Source organism: Theropithecus gelada, chromosome 7a (genome assembly GCF_003255815.1).
Source record: "Theropithecus gelada isolate Dixy chromosome 7a, Tgel_1.0, whole genome shotgun sequence".
NCBI lineage: Eukaryota > Metazoa > Chordata > Mammalia > Primates > Cercopithecidae > Theropithecus > Theropithecus gelada.
Window position 1 is genome coordinate 49,336,614 of NC_037674.1, and position 22,103 is coordinate 49,358,716.

Consider the following 22,103-nt stretch of genomic DNA (forward strand, 5'->3'; position numbering starts at 1 on the left):
TCACCTCAATGAGTTGTTGTGAAGATTAAATGAGATAAAATGGTAAAGAGCTTACAACAGTGGCAACACATGCAGAGAGACACACGTGTTTTCATACTCATTTCTCAAGCCCTGCCCAGTACTGCCACTGGCACTGGTGGTGAGTCTGGCAGCAGTACAAGGTTGGAGTCCCTTCATCCCTCTGAGCCTTGGTTTTCTCATCTGTGAAATGGGAATACTATCTACCCGGTGGGGCTGTCCGGAAAATTAAAGAGGCCCAGCATGGAAAGCTCCTAACCTAACTCTGGCCCACAAAAGCCTCCCTACGTTTTAGCTGTCACTGTCCCTGTGAGGAAGAACAGATCCAAGAACAGGTGCAGGGATCGGCTGCACCACGGCAAAATCTAGACAGGCCCGACCCCCATCTCCTCCTAGGCTGGAGCGGGGCCCTGTAAGGACAGAGCCCAAGGCCACTAGGTGTCAGGGCTGTTGGAGCCAAGTCCGGCCAGCAGTCTGGGGTGGGGCTGGGGGCAGGGCTCGTCGGATGGCCGTGGGTGGAAGGAAAAGAGGAAAACCAGCTCAGTGGAAATTGTCCTGCGGTTGGCTCAGGCGCCCACGACACTGTATTTATAGAGAGCTCCCTGCAGCTCTTAATTCCTCGCAGTCGAGTTAACCCTTTCTGGGCTGTGGTGCCAGCATGGTGTGGAGGAAGAACCCAGGACTGGGGTCGGACAGCAGGATTCCAGCGCTGTTCCGCCGCCAGTCGATGACCAGTCAGTCACCTGTCCCCTCTCGCAGAAAGGAAGATTCAGCTCCTGGAAGTGTGGGAACGGGGTGGGGGATGGGCAGCGCTCTGCTCCCGGAGCCGAGGGTTTTCCCCGCCAGGGTCAGGCCTGGGGGCGGGGCGGGGCGGGGGCGGGGGCGGGGGCCGGGGCCAGGCAGTGTGCTCTGCCCAGCAGGCTGGCTCAGGCCTCGGTCCGCAGCAGCCGCCGCGGGGCCAATCCGGCCTCGGGGACGCACCGGAGCCGCCTTTCCGGGCCCCAGGCGGATTCTCCGGCCCGGCCCGCCCCGCCCCTCGGACTCCCCGGGCCGCCCCCGGCCCCTATTCGGGCCGGGCCTCGCTGCTGCGGCGGCGACTGAGCTAGGCTGGGCCGCGTCCCCGAGTCCCAGAGTCGGCGCGGCGCGGTGAGTGCTGGCGTGGCGCGGACGGCGTGGGGTGGGGCGGCCTTTGTCTGCTGCGGGCCGGGCCCAGAGCCTGCGGAGGTCCGCAAGTTCCCGCGCCGGGCTGCAGGAGCTGAGCGGGGTGCCTTCCCTCCGGGCTCCCGCTCACCTGCCCTCCCCCGGGTCCAGGCGGTCCCCCGCGCACAGGAGCCCCGGGAACCGCTGGCGCCGCTCCTGCTCTGGGCTGTGGGGCCCGCGGAGAGCTGGGGGCGCCCGGATCCTATCCCGCCCCACTTCCCTCGGCCAGAGAGGGGCCCGGGCGCCGTCGGACCTGCCGACCCCGGAAGCTGCGGACCGGGCCGGGTGGGTGAACGCGCTTTTGGAGGCCCCGGGTCTGGAGCGGGCATTGGGGCAGATCTGTCCCGTGTTGAAGCTTAACGAAGCCGCCGGCCGCGGCTCGGAGGTTAGCGGGGTCTCTCGGGTCCTGCGGAGGAAAACGCCCAGCTCCGGGAGGGGAGCGGCGGGGAGGAAGGGCGAGTGGTTAGGCGGGTCCACTCTGCGGGGCCCAGCAGGGCAAAGGTGTGGGCGACTGGTGCACGTCTACAGGCAGCCGTGGGCAGCATGAGGGGTTAGATTCCGGGAAGGACAGGTAGAGACGGCTGGCAGGGGCCACGGGGTGAGTAGGTGTTGGGGGTGGGGAGGCAACTGGGATGGGCAGTTTGGGCTTGGGAAGCCTCAGGGAGGTGGGGGGTGAGGTGGGATGGAGAGGAGATGCGGGCGACTGTGGAGGGAGGTGGGGACCCCGAGTGGGGGCACACTAGAAGGGAGGGGATTGAATCCCAGCGCCCAGGGCCCTCCCTGCGACCGTTTAGCTAGCGAATTGGCAGGTTTGGCAGCCTAAGGCAGGGGATTTATTTCTAAGCCAAACCTGCCCTAATGAGAAAAGCGTGATGAATGACTCAGATATGGGATCTATCACTGAGGGAAAACATTAAGCAAATAGTAAAGCAAAAAGGATTGTGTGTGTGTGTGTGTGTGTGTGTGTGTGTGTGTGTGTGTATGGCGGGGTGGGGGGCTGTTATTTGTCTTAATTTAGAAAAACGATTTACCTTCAAATTGGATGTGGATAATTGTAAATGAGTCTCATCTCTTCATTAAAGCCCCGGGTCCTTGTCTTATAAGCATGTCTTTAGCAGTTAGTTTCTATATTAGAAAGTAATGAAGTTGCTTTGTCTTTAAGGGAGTTCTTTATTTAGTGTGGCCTCCTCTAGTTCCCTCTGGCCTCCCAGAAGTCCCTAGGAAATCTGATGCTGTGCTGCCTTCCTTGTAGTGTGGGGGCCTGCAAATAGGTGGGACAGCTTGAGGCTGAGGGGAATTGAAGTTTAAACTTGAACTGAAAGTCTAAACTTGTCCGATGGGTTGGGCTGATCTGAGTGCAGGGCGGGGTGGAGGGCTATGGGGCTGTAGGGTATGAAGTGGCTCATTTCATGGGAGTATATTGGGTGAGTACATTTTCCTACCCGATGGTAGGCTGACTGAATGTCTCATGTTCAGATACCTGACGGCTGGGTTGGGTGCTTTAATATTTATGCAAAGGACAGTTATAGAAGTGTGGTCCTTTCAAAGTAGTCCTCTGGGGTGTCTGTGTCCTTATTAGGTTGACTTCTGAACCTTCCTGTGGGAATTCCTCCATCCTTAAACTTTGGCCTTCCCTGAGGGAGTACATCTTCATTCTTTGGAGTAGGATTTGAGTTTGACAGGGAGCCTGACAATGCTGTTTGGAGTCAGAGATGCAGTGTGATAAGAGAGCCACGAGTTGGAATTCCACAGCACCTAAAGAGACTCCTAGAAAGTGTTGTAGAACAAGTGGCTGGGTGGTACTTGGCTGCACATATGGGGTTTGGGGGTCTGTGCAGAAAAATGACCAAATCCAACCAGCCTCTGATATTATGACCACATGGGGGTTGTTAAGCTGAGGATCTGAGTCATAGGGTCAGGGAAAGAGGAAAAATGGCAAGGAGGATGATGTAAGCTTATCCTCTGAGTGGGTGTCGACTTCTCATTGTCCTTTTCCCACATCCCCAGGGCAGGAGTGGTAGGGAAGTCCACCAGCAAAAGGGGGAGGGCACACCCAGGGACTGGGGGATGGGGAGAAGGGTGAGGTCCACATGATTTTTGAGAAATTGCCTTTGATCTTGTTGGCTCAGAATGGACCCCACACCTGGAAGGGGGCCACATGTACAGTTATGCAACCCTTGCCTGCCACCCCCAGTTTTGCCACCCCTGCAGTGTGCCAGATAGGAGCATTGGGTTTTCAGGTTTGGGAGTGGGTAGGGTTGTGCTGGAAGCTAAATAGACATTATCTCATGTAATCCTCATAGTAATCCTATGAGGTAGGGTATCATTAACACCGTTTTACAGTTGGGGAAACTGAGGCCCAGATAGGGCAAGTTACATGCCCAAAGACACACAGCTGGCAAGTGGTGGAGCTGGGCTGTTGTCTCCTTCCAGAACTAGCTTTTTCTGCTGCTCTGGAGGTAGGCACAGGTTTTACCTCTCTTTCTGGAGCCTGGCAAGATGTGCCAAGGGTCTCTGTAGTAAGCCAGGGAAGACTCATCTGGGGAGCCAGAGAAAGGGCACGCCTGACCTGGGTGACCCAGCGACTAGTGGCCTTCACAGCATAGTCAGGGCTTTTGCTGAGAGTTCTTCTCTTCCAGAACCCTGGCCTTCATCATGCTGGGGCTTCCAGGAGTCCCTCCTCCACCCTCCAGTTCTGACCAGTGCTCCCAGCCAGCTGTGTCCTTTCTTCCTTTCTTTCTCTTTGTGGTCCAGAGAGTGAATGCCTGCTCCACACACCTTATGCCATTGGAAATTTGACCTTCGCTAGGCATAGGGAGCATAATCTGCAGGAAGTGGAGTGAGAAGCATTTCTTTTTTTTTTTTTGAGACGGAGTCTTGCTCTGTCACCCAGGCTGGAGTGCAGTGGCCAGATCTCGGCTCACTGCAAGCTCTGCCTCGCGGGTTTACGCCATTCTCCTGCCTCAGCCTCCCGAGTAGCTGGGACTACAGGCGCCCGCCACCTCACCCGGCTAGTTTTTTGTATTTTTTAGTAGAGACGGGGTTTCATCGTGTTAGCCAGGATGGTCTCGATCTCCTGACCTCGTGATCCACCCGTCTCGGCCTCCCAAAGTGCTGGGATTACAGGCTTGAGCCACCGTGCCCGGCGTGAGGAGCATTTCTTGCTGGGAGCCTTGGAGCAGGGAGAGATACTGTCTGTGGGAGGCAGGGGTCCCAGGTTACCCTAGAGGCAATACAGGCTTCTAGGAACTGGGGCTCCCTTGTGGGAGACATTGGAATGTGTCCTTGTGAGAATGCTCTGTGCTAGGGGATATGGCAGCAGAAGGGTAGGAGCCCATGGTACTTGGAGCTGTGACCGGGCATCTGCGAAGAGGAAGGGGCCAAGAACTACTAGAATGAGTCAGAGCCAGAGATGGAGTCAAGTTGTGCATTTGCTACTTTGGAGCTAGGGCAGTGGTGGGGCTGTAGGTGAAAAGTGGGGACACAGAAGGAGTAAGGTCCCAGAGACCCAGATGTGTGGCCTGACAGAGAAGGTCTTGGCCAGGGAGAGTGGGGTAGGGGCAAAGTGTTCGCTCAGTGCAGAGGCCTCATCTAGGAGACCTTGTCTCCATGCTTGCGGCAATAATAACGGCAATAATAATAACTATTACTGCAGTTTTGTTACTGGGCACTTTCCTAAGTCCTCTCTCTCTATTGTCTTATTTTATTCTCACAGCAACCCTGTGGGGTAGGGATTGTTACCCCCATTTTAGAGATTTGGAATTGGGTCTCAAATAGGTTAAGTCATTTAAACTTGGTCATGTGTTCAGCAAGGCATTGGTGTCAGGATTTAAACCCAAGGCTGCCTGCTTCTGAGCTCATGCTGTACCCTGGGCAGGCAAGGCAGCCTGATGATTCCATTCAACAAGTGAGGAAGAGAGGAGGGTCAGCTGGCTCTTAGTCACCTCTGCTGGTGGCTGATGATTGAGTGTGGGTCCTTGGGCAGCCGGCCACCACTCTCTGGGTTCAGATTTCCATCTGTACAATGGGCCTGGAGCTAGGCACTGGACCAGGTGTACCATAAGAGGCCTTCTAGCTCTGAGGACTGGTGGAGACTGCTGCACTCCCAGAGGGGTCTGGCGCTTAGATGGAGAGGGGCTGGCAGAGTTGTTCTGCTAGACTGAGCCTCTTTCAGGGTAGAAACCAAAGGAATTTGGAGGCAAGGAGGCATTTAGGCGGATCACATCTGGAGAAAATGCTCCCTTCCGTGAGTGCAGTCTGGAAAGATTTCGGGAAAGGACAGGATTTCTGGATATGTTTAGGTGGGCACCTAGCAGGACTCAGCAGATATTGAGTGAATACAGATGTATGTGCTCTGGGCCTGCTAGTGTCTGACCCGAGATCTGCCCTCTGATGTGGTCTCGTGTGCTCTCATCCCTTTCCTTCCTCTCCCTATTCCCCTTGTTGCCATCCCTTCTTTTGACTGGACCTCCTCTGGGCGCAATGTAGCTATCACTTTTTTCAGGGCTCTGTGCCTGCAGTGTGTGTGTTTGTGTGTGTGTACACGTTTCCACATGCATGTATAGGTCAGTTTTGCAGCCCCTGCACATGCTTCTGGTTCCAGGGAGACCTTAGCCCTGCTTTGCTTGCCAGCCCTGATGACATACTACTGTCCTGACTCACACAGAAATCACTTGGAGAGGAAGAACTGATTCCTGCTCTTGGATGGGATCACTTGACTGGGGAGTGGTGCCCAGTGGACATCCTTGAACACAAAAAGCCCAAACTGACTCAGATTATCAGGAAAAAGGAAGGCAAACAGGGAGGCTGTTGCCAGGGAACTCTAGGGACCCTCCCATCTCTTTTCTGAGGCTGCTACCCATTTATAGAGCACCTAGTATTAACTAAGTCAGTTTTGATAATTTTACTCATTGAGTCCTATAATCATCCTATGAGGGTAAGGTTTATAATCCCCATTTTACAGATGAGCAAAGTGAGGCTCAGAGAGGATATTTTCGTAAAGTTTCATTACTAGGAAGTGACAGAGTCTGGATTTGAACCTGTCTCTCCAACTCCAAAGTCATCTTCTTAAACACTAGTGCTAACTTCTTCCATGAAGCTTCTTGCAATCACACCAGCCCAACATGTGATATGGTCACAGCATGGGATGGTGGTCAGGGCCCTTTGATGGTTGATGAGATGAAGACCCAGAAAGGCAAGGGAGTTTGCCCTAGGGAGCCTGGCAAGTGAGTGATAGAGCCTGGTCTAAAGTCCAGTATATCTCTCTTGTTGCTGTTTTCCTTTTTTCTTTTGTTAATTTCCACAAGAATTTACATGTCTATAGTTAAAAACAGAGAAGTGTATCAAGTAGAAAACCGTAGCAAACTCTCACCCTTATTCCACATGTCAGAGTTGCATTTGCTCTCAGGCATCCAAATCCTTTCCCCATATACAAACGTCCATCCATCCATATATCCATCCATCTCTCTGTCTAAACACACATGCATTCATTCATTCACTCATTGAATAGTGCATTGAGAACCCATTATATGCCAAGCCGTTGCTAGAATTAAGGATGCAATAGTTAAATAAAGCAGATGTGGTTCCTTCTTAGGGAGGTTCCCGTATATCATGAAGAAAACAGACTGGGTGCAATGAGTAACAGCCTCCTTAGAGTGGCAGATCTCTTACCTGGCTTTTCTATCAAGGTGACCCTTAGAATATGGAGGTGTTACCTTTTATCTTAGTCCATGTTTTACTGCTATAACAGAATACCACAGCCTGGGTAACACATAAAGAAAAAAAGTTTATTTGACTTGTAGTTCTGGAGACTGGGAAGTCCAAGGGCATGGTGCTGGCATCTGGTGAGGGCCTTCTTGCTGCCTTATCCTATTGTGGAAGGGTATGTGAGCGTGCAGGACAGTATGGGGGCAGCACTTATTCTTTTATCAGGAATCCACTTTTCCTGTGATAACAGCATTAATCTCTTCACTTCTTACAGGCTCCACCTCTTAATACTGTTACAGTGGCAATTAAATTTCAACATGAGTTTTAAAGGAGACATTCAAATCATAGCACCCACGTCATCTAGGAAGAAGGAACTGTGTTTGCAGCAACTCTGTGAGGTAGGAAAGGGAGTCCTATGTTGTAGAAACTGGAAGCAGCCCACTGTGCTGAGGAGCAAGTAGGAAGAGATGAGGCTGGGTAGGTGGGCAGGGCCAGGGCAGATGGGGCTCTGTAGGCTATGGAGGAGCTGAGATCTTTTCACAAGGAAAGTGAACAGCCCTAGGATTAACTATTGAAGGCACTGACATAATATGACTTATGTTTTTATATTAATAGCAATTATTCTGGCTGTTGTATAGAGTATAGATTGGAGAACAGAATTGGGTGGGGGAACTAGAAAAGGTAAACAGACTGGTGAAGAGGCTTTTATAGTTATCCAGGCAAGAGATGATGGTGACTTAGAAGACCAGGAAGAGAAGCAGGGGTGGAGAGAAATGGAGATAGCGAAGATATATCAGACATATTTGAGGAGTCCTTCAGTTACAGATAAAAGAAAACTAGCTCAAGCACATTTAAGAAAAAAAAAAAAAGACTGGTTCAGGTACCTAGGCAGTCTATGTGTGCAGCTTGCTTCAGGGCTTAAATGATGGTTTTAGGGCTCTGCATCCTTCTAGCTTCCATCTCTGCCTCTGTTCATTTGTTTGGATCAATTCTTTAGATTGTTGGTAGCAGATAGATTTATTGCTAACAGTCCCAGACCATATCCTTCTTAGCAATCTCAGCAAGAAAGAGACTTTTTTGATGGCTACTGCAGCAAGGCTCTGGGGAAGTCTCTGACTGGGTGTGGCTTGGCTTACAGCTCATTCTCGAACTAATCACTGAGTAGGGGCAGAGCAGGGTTTCTCCAATGAGCCAGGTCTTGTAACATGCCCAGGCCCTTAGCTGGGAGGACAGCTTCACCAGTACAGCATGGACTGGGCTCCCTGCAGGAGTGTGGAGCCTTCCTACCAGAAGGGGCCAGCATAGACCAAGAGAAGGGCACTGTAGAATAAAGGACATGGAGCAAAATAACTGTTAAGACTAGCTACCAGAGACAGAGATAATCTGCTCAGCCTTGAGTTTGCCTCTTTGTCAAGGAAACAAGGAGCAGAAGATGCTAAGAAGGAATTGAGGTTTAGGCCAAGTGGGGAGGTGCTCATCTGTTTTAATTGGATTTGTCTTGCCCCTGGGATTGCTTGTCCTGGTATAGGGTGAACTTGGAGATAGTATCTTTGAGAAGCTGTCAGGGATATTTCAGGCCAGTCTAGGGTAGAAGAGGGTTGGAGATGTGGGTCGCAGTATTCCACAGTTTCCTACTGTGCACAGATTCAATCCAGAGTCCTCATCTACCTCCCTCACTACCTCCCTTGCTTTCTCTCCTGAGTCTTAGCCTCTCCTGGAGTCCCATCTTCCCAGAATATGCTGTGGGCATCTCCTCTTCTGGAACCAATGAGCAAGTGAGCACTTGAAGAAGAGCCCACTAGTAGGCACTTGCATGGCTTCACTGGGGTTTTGCAAATGCACTTCTTTTCTTTTTCTTCTCCATTTTATTGGTCCCCAGCCAGAAGCAGTGAAGCTTCTCTCTTTTTTTTCATTTTATTTTATTTTTTGAGACGGAATCTCGCTCTGTCGTCCAGGCTAGAGTGCAATGGCACGATCTCGGCTCACTGCAACCTCCGCCTCCCGGGTTCACGCCATTCTCCTGCCTCAGCCTCCCGAATAGCTGGAACTACAGGTGCCTGCCACCACACCTGGCTAATTTTTTTGTATTTTTAGTAGAGACGAGGTTTCACCGTGTTAGCTAGGATGGTCTCGATCTGTTGACCTCGTTATCTGCCTGTCTCAGCCTCCCAAAGTGCTGGGATTACAGGCGTGAGCCACCGCACCTGGCCGCAGTGAATCTTCTCATGACAGCCCTGGGGATGAGATGGGTAGATGGGAGCTGGGTAGCAGCACAGGTAGGCACACTCCTCACCCCAGTGTACTGAATGGCGGGTGGACATTGATCCAGGGACAGATGGTGCTGTGGGCTTTCCTATTCCTGTCCTCTCTCTGAGGACCTTGATGACACCCAAACACAAACAGAGAGAGGAGAGTAACCTTTTCAGATGATATTCATTCATTCTTTTTTTAATCCACCAACAAATTATCAAGCATTGTCTATGCACCAGGAACGGTCAAAAGAGTACTTCAAAAGATCACGACAGGGCTACACAGCATTGTAAATACAGTTAATGCTGCTGACTTACACACTTAAACCTGGATAAAATGGCCAACTTCATGTTACATATATTTTACGACAGTGAAAAAAATGTGGCAGTTGGAGGAATGGACTCAGTTTAACTGGGTGAAATGGAATAGTAACAAATGAAATATCATATAAAGCTCCACCCCATTCTCAACTCCATCAGAAGAGGTTGGCAGAGGTGTGGATTAGCAGCAGTGAGTGTGAGTGACTTCTCATGGTTGGCTGCAGATTTGATAGTCTGTTATTTTGGGTTGTTTTGGTGAATAGTGTGACATGGCTGCTCAATGGTGACTTCGTCGAGGAAGATCAAATACATGCAGGGCTGTGATAAGGAAGGGGGCAGACTTGTTCTGTGTGGTCCATGGGGTCAGATGAGGACTGTTGTGGGCTGTATTGGCAGATAAATTTGGGCTCAGTGTAAGGTAGAGCTTCTCATCGATGAACTCTGTCCAAAAGCAAGTGGATAGCCCATGGAGGCCATGGGTGCCCATCACAGGGGAGGGCAAACAGATTGTGTGTATGCGGGGAGGCGGGGGGGGCAGAGAAAGATGCCCTGTTCTGATACTTGACCATTAATTTCTGCAGTTTCCCCAGAATTTGTTCTCATGGCATCATCTCCTCAGTGACCCCACCTTTGGCTCTGTCACCACCATTGCATGAATGACTGCCCTGTCCCTCTGTTCTGAGCTGCAGCTGGGTGTGTCTGGGAGTCCGTAGGACATTTTGGTGTGGATGATCCATAGCTCGAGCTCAGTAGGAGCTGATCTTCCTCCTCCACATGCTTCATTTCCACGTCTCCCCATCTTGTTATGGGTGTCCATGTTTGCCCATTGCTCAAGCCTTCAGTGCCCCCTTCACACCTCCAGCCCCTCCCTCAATACAAATAGTCCCCAAGCCTGGTCATTTCTGCCCTTGACATTTGTCCAGAGCTGGGCTCATGCATCACTCAGTGACTCTGATGAGATAGTCTCCTGTTTGTGTTTTGAGATACCTATTTTAGATGTGGTTTCCTTTTGTGGCTCTGAGCAGTGGCAGTGCTCATGGGGTAGGGAGAGGGGGAAGAGAAGGAGAAAGTAAGGGTGGGATGGCTCCTTAGTTAGTTCAGATGCTATAAGAAAGACTCAAAATAGCAGTGACTTATGCTAGAAGAGATGTTTATTTCTCACCCATGTGACCATATGGGTATATCCAGGGCTGATACTACAGTCCCTCAGGGTTCTTCTGCCTGCTGCTCTCAGGGTGTTGCCTTTGGTAGTACGATCGCCACACCCACACACCACATCTGTGTTCCAGCCAGTGGGAAGGGGGAGGGGAAAGGGAGGGGAGGGCGTGCTTTTCTCTTTAAGGGCATGATCCAGAAGTTGTACACACCAGTGTACACATTACATGGCCACACTCAGCTGCAAGTAAGGCTGGGATCTGCAGTCGTTAGCTGAGTGGCCCTGTGCCTAACTAAAAATGCTATGGAAGACGGGGAGAGCTGGGTGTGGTGGCAGCACCTGTAGTCCCTGCTGCTTGGGAGGCTGAGGCAGGAGGATCACTTGAGCCCGGGAGTTCAAGGGTGCAGTGGGTTCTGATTGCACCACTGAACTATGATGGTACCACTCTAGCCTGGGTGACAGAGCGGGACCCTGTCTCTTAAAAATAAACGGGAGAAAATGGGTGCAAGTGGACAACAACTAGCAATTTCTGCCACAGTCACTTTGGGCATTTTAAGTGTGAACTGCGTGGCTGTGAATTGGCTAAACCTTAAGGATATAGTCCCTGAAAGCATCAAATACTGATAAAGTTCCACCAGAATCCACAAAGCTTTTCTTTAATAGGTAGGAACACTGAGCTCAGAGAAGAGAAGTCGCCTAGTTAAGATTGCATAACAAAGTGTCAGAGCTGGGACCAGAACCCCAAACTTTGGGCTCATTTTCTAGAATTCCAAGGAGATCTGGCTGAGAGGCAGACAGGCAGTGTCAGGAGGATGGGTCTCTGATGTTCAGGAAAGGGCTACCTTTCCCAGCGTGGCTACCTGGGGAGCTGCTCATGACTTTTCAGGGATCACCTTTGGGGTTATGCCTTTGAGGTGCCTCCAAGTCACCCTGACTATATCATAAATAGTATACTACACCGAACTGCAGTGATCTACCCACGTGTCCCTCTTCCCTATTAGAATCTGCTCCTTGAGGACAGACGCGTATCTTAGTCATCTCTGCCCCTAGTACTTCCCTACCAGGAGCTCCGTAAGTAGAGAAATGAATTACTAAAGATATGAATGCATGTAGATTCAAGGACTCCTTCAGTTGCAGACAATAGAAACTTAGCTCAAACTGGTTTAAGGAAAAAAATGGTAGGCTCAAATATCTGGGCAGTCTAGGTCTGCAGCTTGCTTCAGGCATAGCTGGATCTAGGGACTTGTCTGACATTTTCAGAACTCTGTGTCTCTCTGACCCTTTTTGTCCTCTTTGTGGGAAGTGTTGCCCAAGGAGCCCCTGCGGGGACTGGGAGGAAGTAGGGGGTTAGGAGGAAGTAGAGTGATGTGGGTGATTATGGTGGGGGCAAGGAGACCCTCTTGGGCATCCCCAGGCCCAGGGCATTTTGGCCCCCAGCCCAGGTGCAGTCTGGATTTGTTGTAGCTTTCTGAGGGCACATCTTGGGTCACCTCTTGGGAGCCTCCCTATGGCCCTGCTTCTGCAGGGTTGGATGCCCTTGCTGTACCTTAGGCTGAGGACAGCCTGAGCGCTCACTCCTGCTGCTCTGTGAAAGCCCAAGGTGCTCTGTGGTTTTGGTATAGAGCAGGAAGGAGGAGAAGCAGGAGTGGGTGCTGGCGGGTGACCCACGTGGAGGGGTGGCACATACTGACTCCAGGGCAGGTCCTGGCTGGGGATGAGATTCCCCTTTGTGGAAAACATTGTTGTGGGGGTGGGGTACACAGGCAACATGAGGCCTGCGTGGCTGCACGTGGCTCTGGGTTCCGGGATGCCCAGCTCTGTGTTCCCAGGCCACTCTCCCATTATCCAGGAGCACTTCCTTTCTGAGCTCTGTCTTTGTCTCCTGTCTTCAGCTCCTTCAGGCCCAGCTGTCAGGGTAGGGGTCTCTGGGTGCCGTGGACTCCTCTGGTCTCTTTGCTTCTGGACTGTCAAACTCCTTCTCTCCAGGGCAGGTTTCCAGGATCCAGAGTCTAGGAAAGGAATGAAAGGGAGCAAGTCCCGGGCCCAGCCCTGGAAGTTCCTCATCTTCCCTCTGGAGGGAAGGGCAGCTCAGCCCTGGGAGAGCCTGGGTAGGGCTGATCAGGGGAGGTGCCCTCTGCTCCCTGCACCTGCCCAGAGTGGCAGGAATTAGCCTGATATATGAAGGAGACAGTTATATGAAGGGTCTTGAGTGCCAGGCAGAGGAATGGGGTCTGACTTCTATAGTGAATGGGGAGCCATGGGAAGTTCTTGAGAGGGGAGGGACATGGGCAGATTCCTGTCTTAGGTCCTAAGAGAAGGTACCTTAGAGAATGGGGCTGGCAGGGAAAGAGAGGAGCAAGCAGGGCCAGTGAGCAAAGATGGAAGCTTGAGAAGCAGTGTGGAGAGTGAGGAAGGTGGCCCAGGAAGAACCCACAGGCCTTGGTTCTGTCTGGGGGTAAAGAGAGGAAGGGAGACGTGGAATCTGGGCGTCCGTTCATCCTTAGCCCTGGTGCTTCCCGCAGGGGGTGGGCAGGTTGTGCAGGCAGCTGCCTGCTGGATCTTCCTGTGGGCCTCAGGGTGGCCCTTGTAGGGCAGGCAGGATGTGGTGCCTGCCAAAGGTGCTTTATGAATGGAGCCCGGGAAGACTGCTGACTCAGCAGGCGGCAAGGCTTTGAGGCCGGAAGCGTCTGGAAAGGAAGTGGCTGCTCAGGGCTTCCCCACTGTAGACAGCTGGGAGAGAAGGGGGGCTGGCCAGGATGCACATGGTTTGGCTGAGGGACTCCCTCAGCCCAGCTGCTGGGGGGGTGTGTGTGTAGGAGTGGAGGGTGGTGGGGGGCGGGTGTGCCTGGCTGGGACTGGAAGGATTGAGGCTGGGTGCCTGGGATGGAATTGAGGCTAGCAGCTGTTAATGAGGTTTGCTCTGCGGAAGGGTGGAAAGGTGTAGCAGAATTGGACTCTTTTCAGCTGTGCTGACTGGCAAATTATTTGACATTAACAAAGTCACTTATCTGGGCTTCAATTTTTTTTTTTTTTTTTTTTTTTGAGACGGAGTCTTGCTGTATTGCCTAGGCTGGAGTGCAGTGGCGCGATCTCCGCTCAGTACAACCTCTGCCTCCTGGGTTCAAGCAATTCTCCTGCCTCAGCCTCCTGAGTAGCTGGGATTACAGGCTTGCACCACCACGCCCAGCTAATTTTTGTATTTTTAGTAGACATGAGGTTTCACCATGTTGGTCAGGCTGGTCTCAAACTCCTGACCTCATGATCCGCCCACCTCAGCCTCCCAAAGTGCTGGGATTACAGGCGTGAGCCACCGCACCCGGCCATGGGCTTTGATTTTTTTTAAGTCCTGCAAAAATAGGACCAAGTGGTACAGCCTGTCTCCCAGGGTGTTAGGAGGACGTGAAGTCATTTCTATTCTGGTTGATCAATGTTGGTTGGCATAGATGTGGCTTGATCAGGACATGGTGCGAATGTTTAGGCAGCAGCTGTCAGACTCAGGGAAGAGGTGTGTGCAGCCTGGAGGGTGGCTGGGATTGGGAGCAGGGCTGGACTTAGGGATGTCCGCTCTTCCCATCCCCAGCTCAGGCCTGACCTGCAGCCACAGACCTGCCTCTTACTCAGTCCTGACTCCAGCCTTGGGGTCATCCCCAGTCCTTGCCTCTTCTACTTCTGATCTGTCTTGGTCACTCAATACAGATATATTAAGCTACCAAATGTTCTCTCTCTGCATTCCCACACTCATACACCTAGTCGCCTCCTAAAACTCTGTCCTACAAGCTTCTTTGCAAATACTGCTGACTTCACACAAGCTGTACTGAACCCTTCCATTTTCTCTGCCTCAGTGAATGCTCCACCCTGTCACTGAGACTTGAAACCACAGCCAGCCTGACTGCTCTTTCTCTCTACCCAAGTCCTCAAATGCTGTCACTTTTACCCAGACATGCTTTCTCTCTTTTGTCTGCCCCCTCATTTATTCCACCACTATCCCTTCCTATAGGAATGGCTATAATAGCCTCTTTTTTTTATTTTTATTTTTATTTTTTGAGATCGACTCTTGCTCTGTCACCCAGTCTGGAGTGCAGTGGCGCAATCCTGGCTCACTGCAATCTCTGCCTCCTGAGTTCAAGCGATTCTCCTGCCTCACCCTCCCAAGCAGCTGGGATTACAGGTGCCCACCACCATACCCAGCTAATTATTTGTATTTTTAGTAGAGATGGGGTTTCACCATGTTGTTCAGACTGGTCACAAACTCCTGACTTCAAGTGATCCACCTTCCTCAGCCTCCCAAAGTGCTGGGATTATAGGCATTAGCCAACACACTCAGCCTGAAAGAGCCTCTTAGCTGGCCTCTCCCTTGCCCTGATACAATCCAGTCTGTGCCCAGGAGCTAGAGTGAGTTTTAAGCATTGTTGCCTAGATTATGTGTGATTAAAACGCTCCCCAGTGATTCCCATTACTCATAGAAAAAACTAAATTCCTCACTAGTCTCTCAAAGCCCTGCTTGATCTGGCTGAAACACACCCTCCCATCAGATGGGGGTGGAGGTGCTATCAGATTAATTTTCATGAAGCTCAGCTCTGACCATGTATTTCCCTTATTCAGGAAGCTTCAGTGGCTCCCAGCTGCCTTTAGGATACAGTTCACACCTGTCAGCCCATCTCTAAGTCTGGCCCCGACAGGAGCTCCTGCTCTGCCCTACCAGCTACTGCCAAATTAATCTGCACACATCCTAGCCCCAGAGCAAGCCAACCTTGCCTTCACCTGCTGCCTTGCCTCCTCTTCCTTATATTTGGATACTTCTTAGCTGAAAGGGTGGATCGCAGCTGCCCCCTGCCCCACCTTCCCTGTCAGGCCTCCCCAGGGACTCCCTGCCAAGCATCTCAGTAGGGGGCCCTGTGGGGTATGGGAACGAAGACCTCCCAGTGGGCAGTTGCAGCCTTCCCCACTCTGGTCCAGGAGAGATGAGGCGAGAGACGGTCTGGGGAGAACCTTTGGAGACAAAGGCTTTGCATCCTCTTCCTCCCAGGCAGGGGCAGCCTTCCACCACGGGGAGCCCAGCTGTCAGCTGCCTCACAGCAAGATGCTGCATCGGCGGGGCAGCCCTGGCATAGGTGTGCACGTGGGTGCAGCCCTGGGAGCACTGTGGTTCTGCCTCACAGGTGAGGGTAGCAGCATGGGGACTGGAGGGGAGGGACAGTGATTGTGGCAGTTGGGGAGGGGGTGCCCACGCCTGTCAGGGGTCCTGCCAAGCCAGCTCTGGCTAGCAGGGCCATACCTTACTTCCACCTGTGGGATCCAGTAGGCAACTCACTTTACTGTTCTTAGCCTCCATTTCCTTGTCTGTAAAATGGGAACATGAGTGCTAAATGTGATCGTGTTGTTTCTTGAATACACTGTGTGTGCCCCCTCCCAGGACCTTTCCACTCGCTTTTTCCCCTCTCTGCCTGGAACTTTCTGCCCCTAAATGTCTGCATGACTAGATCCCATATTTTGTTGAGGTCTTTGCTCAGTCTCACCTCCTCTCAAGGCTCTCCTGGCTCCCTTGTATAAAATAGCACACTGCTGCTCCTCCCTCCCTATCCCTGGCCTCCCTGCATTATTCTGCCTAGATTTGCCCCCACCTGGCATTTTCTTGCTTCCTCCCTGTTCAAAGAGCAGGGTCCATCCCAGGGCCAGGACGGCTGCTGCATAGTAGGTGCCCAATAACTGTGTAGAATAAACGATGTGACTCTCCCCACACAGTGCACTCAATAATAATAGCTATTTTAGTAATATCCTCACCGCATTTCAAATTCTCATCAGCATCTCTGCTCTGAGACGGCGTCCTCTGTGGGGAAGACGAAGCTGAGTGTCTGGCGCCATCTTGTGGCCGTAAAGAAGTGGTGCCTGTCTCTACCCATGGCTGCTCTGATTTCTCTAGAGCAAGAAAGGGTTTTGTCTGGGTGACTTACCAGGTTTCATTCCCCCAAATGCCCCCTCCAAGGGACACTCTGGTCCGACTGACAGGGCATGAGAACTGGCCTGGGGCACCAGGGGTTTCAGCAAGAGATCCAAGACTAGCTTAAGAACTTTAGAGATCTCAGCCGGGCGTGGTGGCTCACGCCTGTAATCCCAGCACTTTGGGAGGCGGAGGCGGGCGGATCACGAGGTCAGGAGCTCGAGACCACGGTGAAACCCCTGGCGCGGTGGCGGGTGCCTGTAGTCCCAGCTACTCCGGAGGCTGAGGCAGGAGAATGGCGCGAACCCGGGAGGCGGAGCTTGCAGTGAGCCGAGATGGCGCCACTGCACTCCAGCCTGGGCGACAGAGCGAGACTCTGTCTCAAAAAAAAAAAAAGACTGTCTCAAAAAAAAAAAAAAAACTTTAGAGATCTCTAGGTACTGCGAAGATTATGATACTGAGTATGATCCATAATAAAAATAATAACCATAAAGTCAATGTTCTTTTTCTAAATGCGGGAAACCTTTAACGAGTGCTGTATTCAGTTGGCGTTGTTTCAAGGCTGATCTTCATACATTTTGAGTGTGCCTGTTTTGCTAGTGCTCGAAGCACACAATCTAACCATTACCCAAGAATGGTAGTGCCAGGGTGGGGGGCTCGCTTCCCCAAAAGAAAGGCTATCAGGACCCCTGCCTAACTATCCAGGGCTCTAGAAGAAGAGCTAGTATGAAGACAGAGGTGACCGGGTGGGGAGGCTGCGGGGTAACTCCACAGGATAGAGGGCGGGGATGGGATCAGGGACCCTGCCCAGGGGCTTTTTGCTGGAGGCTCTGGCTCTGGACATGACCTGGCCCTGTCTCTGGGAGTGGAGTTGACTCTGGACAGCTGGGATGCCTGTTCCAGCTTTCCTCCTCCTCCCCATCCTCCCCCTCTTCCCCCTCTTCCTCTCTTTCTTCCTCCCCCTCCTCCCCCCTCTTTTTTTTTTTTTTTTTTTTTTTTGAGATGGGGTCTTGCTCTGTTGCGGAGGATGGAGTGCAATAGTGGCGTGATCTCAGCTCACTGCAACCTCCACCTCCCAGGTTCAAGCAATTCTCCTGCCTCAGCCTCCCGAGTAGCTGGGATTACAGGTGCGCACTGCCACTTGGCTAATTTTTTGTATTTTTTAGTAGAGACGGGGTTTCACCATATCTGCCAGGCTGGTCTCGAACTCCTGACCTCAGGTGATCCACCTGTCTCCGCCTCCCGCGCCAGGCCTTTTCCCCTTCTAACTCATCAGCAAGTCCTGTTGATTCTCCCTCCTAAATTAACTTTGAATCTGCCCCCCTCTCTTCCTCTCTACTGCCACCCTTTGAAGCCACACCACCCTCACCTCTTACAGGGATGGCTGAAATAGCCCCTAACTGGCCTCCCCCTTGCCCTGCCACAGTCCAGTCTCCACAGAGGAGCTAGAGTGAGTTTTAAGCATTGCTACTCAGATTATGCATGATTAAAATACTCCCCAGTGATTCCCATTACTCATAGAAAAACTTAGATTCCTCACTGGTTTCTCCAAGTCATCTTTGGTCTGGGTGGGACATGCCCTCCCATCAGATGCATCTGCCACACGGGACACTCCCTGATATTTTCACACAGCAAGGCCAGTCTTGCCTCAGGGCCTTCCACCTGCTGTTTCCTCTATGGGGTTCTCTGTATGTCAGCTCTTTTTCATTCCTTGTACATTTCAGCTTAATCGCTTTAAAGATCACGTGCCTTACCACCGTATTTAAAGGTACGGGTATTCTCTCTTGTATACAAACAAATCGTGTTTCTTTAGGAAAAGGAAAAAAAAAAGCACTTGTGATTCTCTCTCCTCCAGAGAAAACCACTGTTGACATTTTTGGTGGATACTGTTTTGGACTCCCCAGTTTATAAAATTACTTACGCTCATGGGGAAATGCACATGGCGCAGGCAGGTGTAAAGTACCTGCCAGATTTTTGAAAAGCTGTTGCTTCACTTGCTAACCTGCTGGCTTCTTTTCTTCACATACCTTAGTCACATGCTGATGAGAATCTGTGTGCCCATTTGTCCCTCTCTTCCATTAAAATGTAACTTCTGTGGGTGTGTGACCTTAGTGTTGCTCTCTGTTGCATTTCTGACTCTTATGCTCGACACCTGCAGGTGCTCACTATATTCTCAACTGAATGAGGCCCTGAGACAATAAATTACTTTGGGTCTCAGGCCTAAAAGGAGGGGTGCATAGAGCCTGGGTTTAGCGGGGCAGGGAGGGGGACTAGGGAGGCCCAGAGAGTTCCCACCCATCCTCAGTCCCCATTTTATGTCCCCCACTTCCCCTGCCCCCAGGAGCCCTGGAGGTCCAGGTCCCTGAGGACCCAGTGGTGGCACTGGTGGGCACCGATGCCACCCTGCGCTGCTCCTTCTCCCCCGAGCCTGGCTTTAGCCTGGCACAGCTCAACCTCATCTGGCAGCTGACAGACACCAAACAGCTGGTGCACAGTTTCACCGAGGGCCGGGACCAGGGCAGCGCTTATGCCAACCGCACGGCACTCTTCCTGGACCTGCTGGCACAGGGCAACGCATCCCTGAGGCTGCAGCGCGTGCGTGTGGCGGACGAGGGCAGCTTCACCTGTTTCGTGAGCATCCGGGATTTTGGCAGCGCTGCTGTCAGCCTGCAGGTGGCTGGTGAGCACCGGGAGGGGGACGCCTTCCCCTTGGTTCATCCTCCATTCCCCCTGCAGCCCACCCCCTGCTGCACCACTGCTCCCAGAACCCCAGCCCCAGTGCTGATTCCTGTACTCAGCCCCATGCATCCTTTTCGTCATCTGCCATTGCCCTGCCCTTGACCCCTGTCCTCTGCCACCTTCAGCTCCCTACTCGAAGCCCAGCATGACCCTGGAGCCTAACAAGGACCTGCGGCCCGGGGACACGGTGACCATCACGTGCTCCAGCTACCGGGGCTACCCTGAGGCCGAGGTGTTCTGGCAGGATGGGCAGGGTGCGCCCCTGACTGGCAACGTGACCACGTCGCAGATGGCCAATGAGCAGGGCTTGTTCGATGTGCACAGCGTCCTGCGGGTGGTGCTGGGTGCGAACGGCACCTACAGCTGCCTGGTGCGCAACCCCGTGCTGCAGCAGGATGCACACGGCTCCATCACCATCACACCCCAGAGAAGCCCCACAGGTTTCTTTGCTTCAATGTCCCCCTGTGGGAGGGGTGTTCTGCTTCTATCAGCAGGGGTTGGGAGCTCCGAATCTGGCCCCACCTTCAGTCTCCCGGAACAGCGAGTTGCCTCCTAATGATAGGGAGAAAGATAAGGGGGAGGTGGGGGTGTTCATTGGATGGGGTTGGGGGCGGAGCAATCACAGGCCTTCTTGGCTTTCCTGACTTCAAGGCTCTGGAAGCCTCTGGGAAGACTAGAGCCACATCTGGGTTAGCAGATGGGTGGGAGAAAGAAAGGAATCCTGATAGCAGGATTCACCAGGGCTGGAGTCGGTGAGGGTCACCTACCCCAGGCCTGGCCCTGGGATTGATCTGGTCAGGCCAGGACCCACCTGCTGTGATTGTTCTCAGAGGACTGAGAAGACTCCATATCTGAGAGTCCTCAGGCTTAATTTACTTTTGCATCTAAGAAGAAAATAGGAAGACGGAACAGGGTCTGGGAGTTGATGGGGGAAGAGGTTGGGAGACTTGGATGGTAGCCTGGAGAGTCCTGCTTCTCCTCACCACCCTGCCCCTCTGACCCCGCCCCCAGGAGCCGTGGAGGTCCAGGTCCCTGAGGACCCGGTGGTAGCCCTGGTGGGCACCGATGCCACCCTGCGCTGCTCCTTCTCCCCCGAGCCTGGCTTTAGCCTGGCACAGCTCAACCTCATCTGGCAGCTGACAGACACCAAACAGCTGGTGCACAGTTTCACCGAGGGCCGGGACCAGGGCAGCGCTTATGCCAACCGCACGGCACTCTTCCTGGACCTGCTGGCACAGGGCAACGCATCCCTGAGGCTGCAGCGCGTGCGTGTGGCGGACGAGGGCAGCTTCACCTGCTTCGTGAGCATCCGGGATTTTGGCAGCGCTGCTGTCAGCCTGCAGGTGGCTGGTGAGCGCCGGGAGGGGGACGCCTTCCCGTTGGTTCACCCTCTATTCCCCCTGCAGCCCACTCCCTGCTACACCACTGCTCCCAGAACCCCAGCCCCAGTGCTGATTCCTGTACTCAGCCCCATGCATCCTTTTCGTCATCTGCCATTGCCCTGCCCTTGACCCCTGTCCTCTACCACCTCCAGCTCCCTACTCGAAGCCCAGCATGACCCTGGAGCCCAACAAGGACCTGCGGCCCGGGGACACGGTGACCATCACGTGCTCCAGCTACCGGGGCTACCCTGAGGCCGAGGTGTTCTGGCAGGATGGGCAGGGTGCGCCCCTGACTGGCAACGTGACCACGTCGCAGATGGCCAATGAGCAGGGCTTGTTCGATGTGCACAGCGTCCTGCGGGTGGTGCTGGGTGCGAACGGCACCTACAGCTGCCTGGTGCGCAACCCCGTGCTGCAGCAGGACGCGCATGGTTCTGTCACCATCACAGGTATGGGCAGATGAACAGCTGGGGAAGGACAGCGCGAGTAACTGCCTCTTTACCGGACCCTAAGGTGGAATTTCCGTAGGTTTGGGTGGCCAGAAGACTTTTTCAAAATCCCTTTCATAGACGTCAGGTGCTCACACTCTTCCCCACAAGTCCTTAAGGGACTCGAGCTGATAAGAACCATTTATAACGTTTGCCTTCCTAAGAGTGCTTTTCGTGGCACTTATGCTTCTTATGCAGAGGACAAAGTACCTGCCCGGAATTTGGAGGCATGGGCAGGAATGCTGGGGCAGCCACAAGGCATGGCCCAGGGGACTTGTGTGGGTGTGCTTTCCAACAGCAACTCCTCTGAGTGGTAGGAAGGTATTCTGGGTCGGTGGATGCCATCTGATTCTGAAGCCCTGAGTGACAGCTGGACCTCCCCAGTTAGTCCTCAACACCTGAGTCAACGTCAGCTCTTCTTCCTGCAGACTTGAGCTCCACCCAGGCAGCAGTTGGATGGGCAGGGGCTGTCTCTGCTGCCCCCATGTGGCCAAACACCAGATAGAGGCTGCCCCTTTAGTGATTCTTAGTCTCTGGTTTCCAGGTCCTAGCCTGGTGGGCACCTCTTGTGCCTGAGGGTGTGAAGGGTGTTGAGGTCAAGAGCCACAGTCTCCATCTGTGTTTGGCCCCGAGAGGCCTCTAGTTAGTCACTTCCTGGGCCGATGTGCTCAGTCTGGCTCTTCAGTATCTGTCTCTGAGCTTTCCCAGGGACCTCCTCCTGGTATACAGTGAGGTCAGGACAGCAGGTTTTGTCTGTCTGGTTCTCCTCTTGTCTTCTGACGACTTCCACCTGACCCCCAGCCCATCCAAGTTCTGATCTCACCCCCAGTTTCCAGGTCTGCACGCACCTCAGGACTCACTGACTTATTCCTGTCCTTTTCCCCTTGAGCCCTATGTGGTCCCCAC

General features: G+C 52.9%; 1 protein-coding gene across 8 annotated transcripts in view; it reads left to right on the forward strand.

Moving 5' to 3' along the window:
• Window positions 1-913: 913 nt before the first annotated feature.
• CD276 (CD276 molecule) overlaps window positions 914-22,103 on the forward strand; it is a 30,244-nt gene continuing 9,054 nt past the window's right edge. For 2 of the 8 annotated variants that reach the window (XM_025389897.1, XM_025389900.1), the window contains exons 1-6: window positions 914-1,164; window positions 15,677-15,809; window positions 18,930-19,268; window positions 19,453-19,767; window positions 20,339-20,677; window positions 20,862-21,158. In XM_025389897.1, coding sequence (XP_025245682.1) covers window positions 15,731-15,809; window positions 18,930-19,268; window positions 19,453-19,767; window positions 20,339-20,677; window positions 20,862-21,158 — 1,369 coding nt within the window. In that variant the 5' untranslated portion in view covers window positions 914-1,164; window positions 15,677-15,730. Of the gene's footprint in view, window positions 1,165-1,211; window positions 1,604-15,676; window positions 15,810-18,929; window positions 19,269-19,452; window positions 19,768-20,338; window positions 20,678-20,861; window positions 21,159-22,103 lie in introns of those variants that run through there. The other 6 variants (XM_025389902.1, XM_025389899.1, XM_025389898.1 and 3 more) reach the window with 6 other exon arrangements.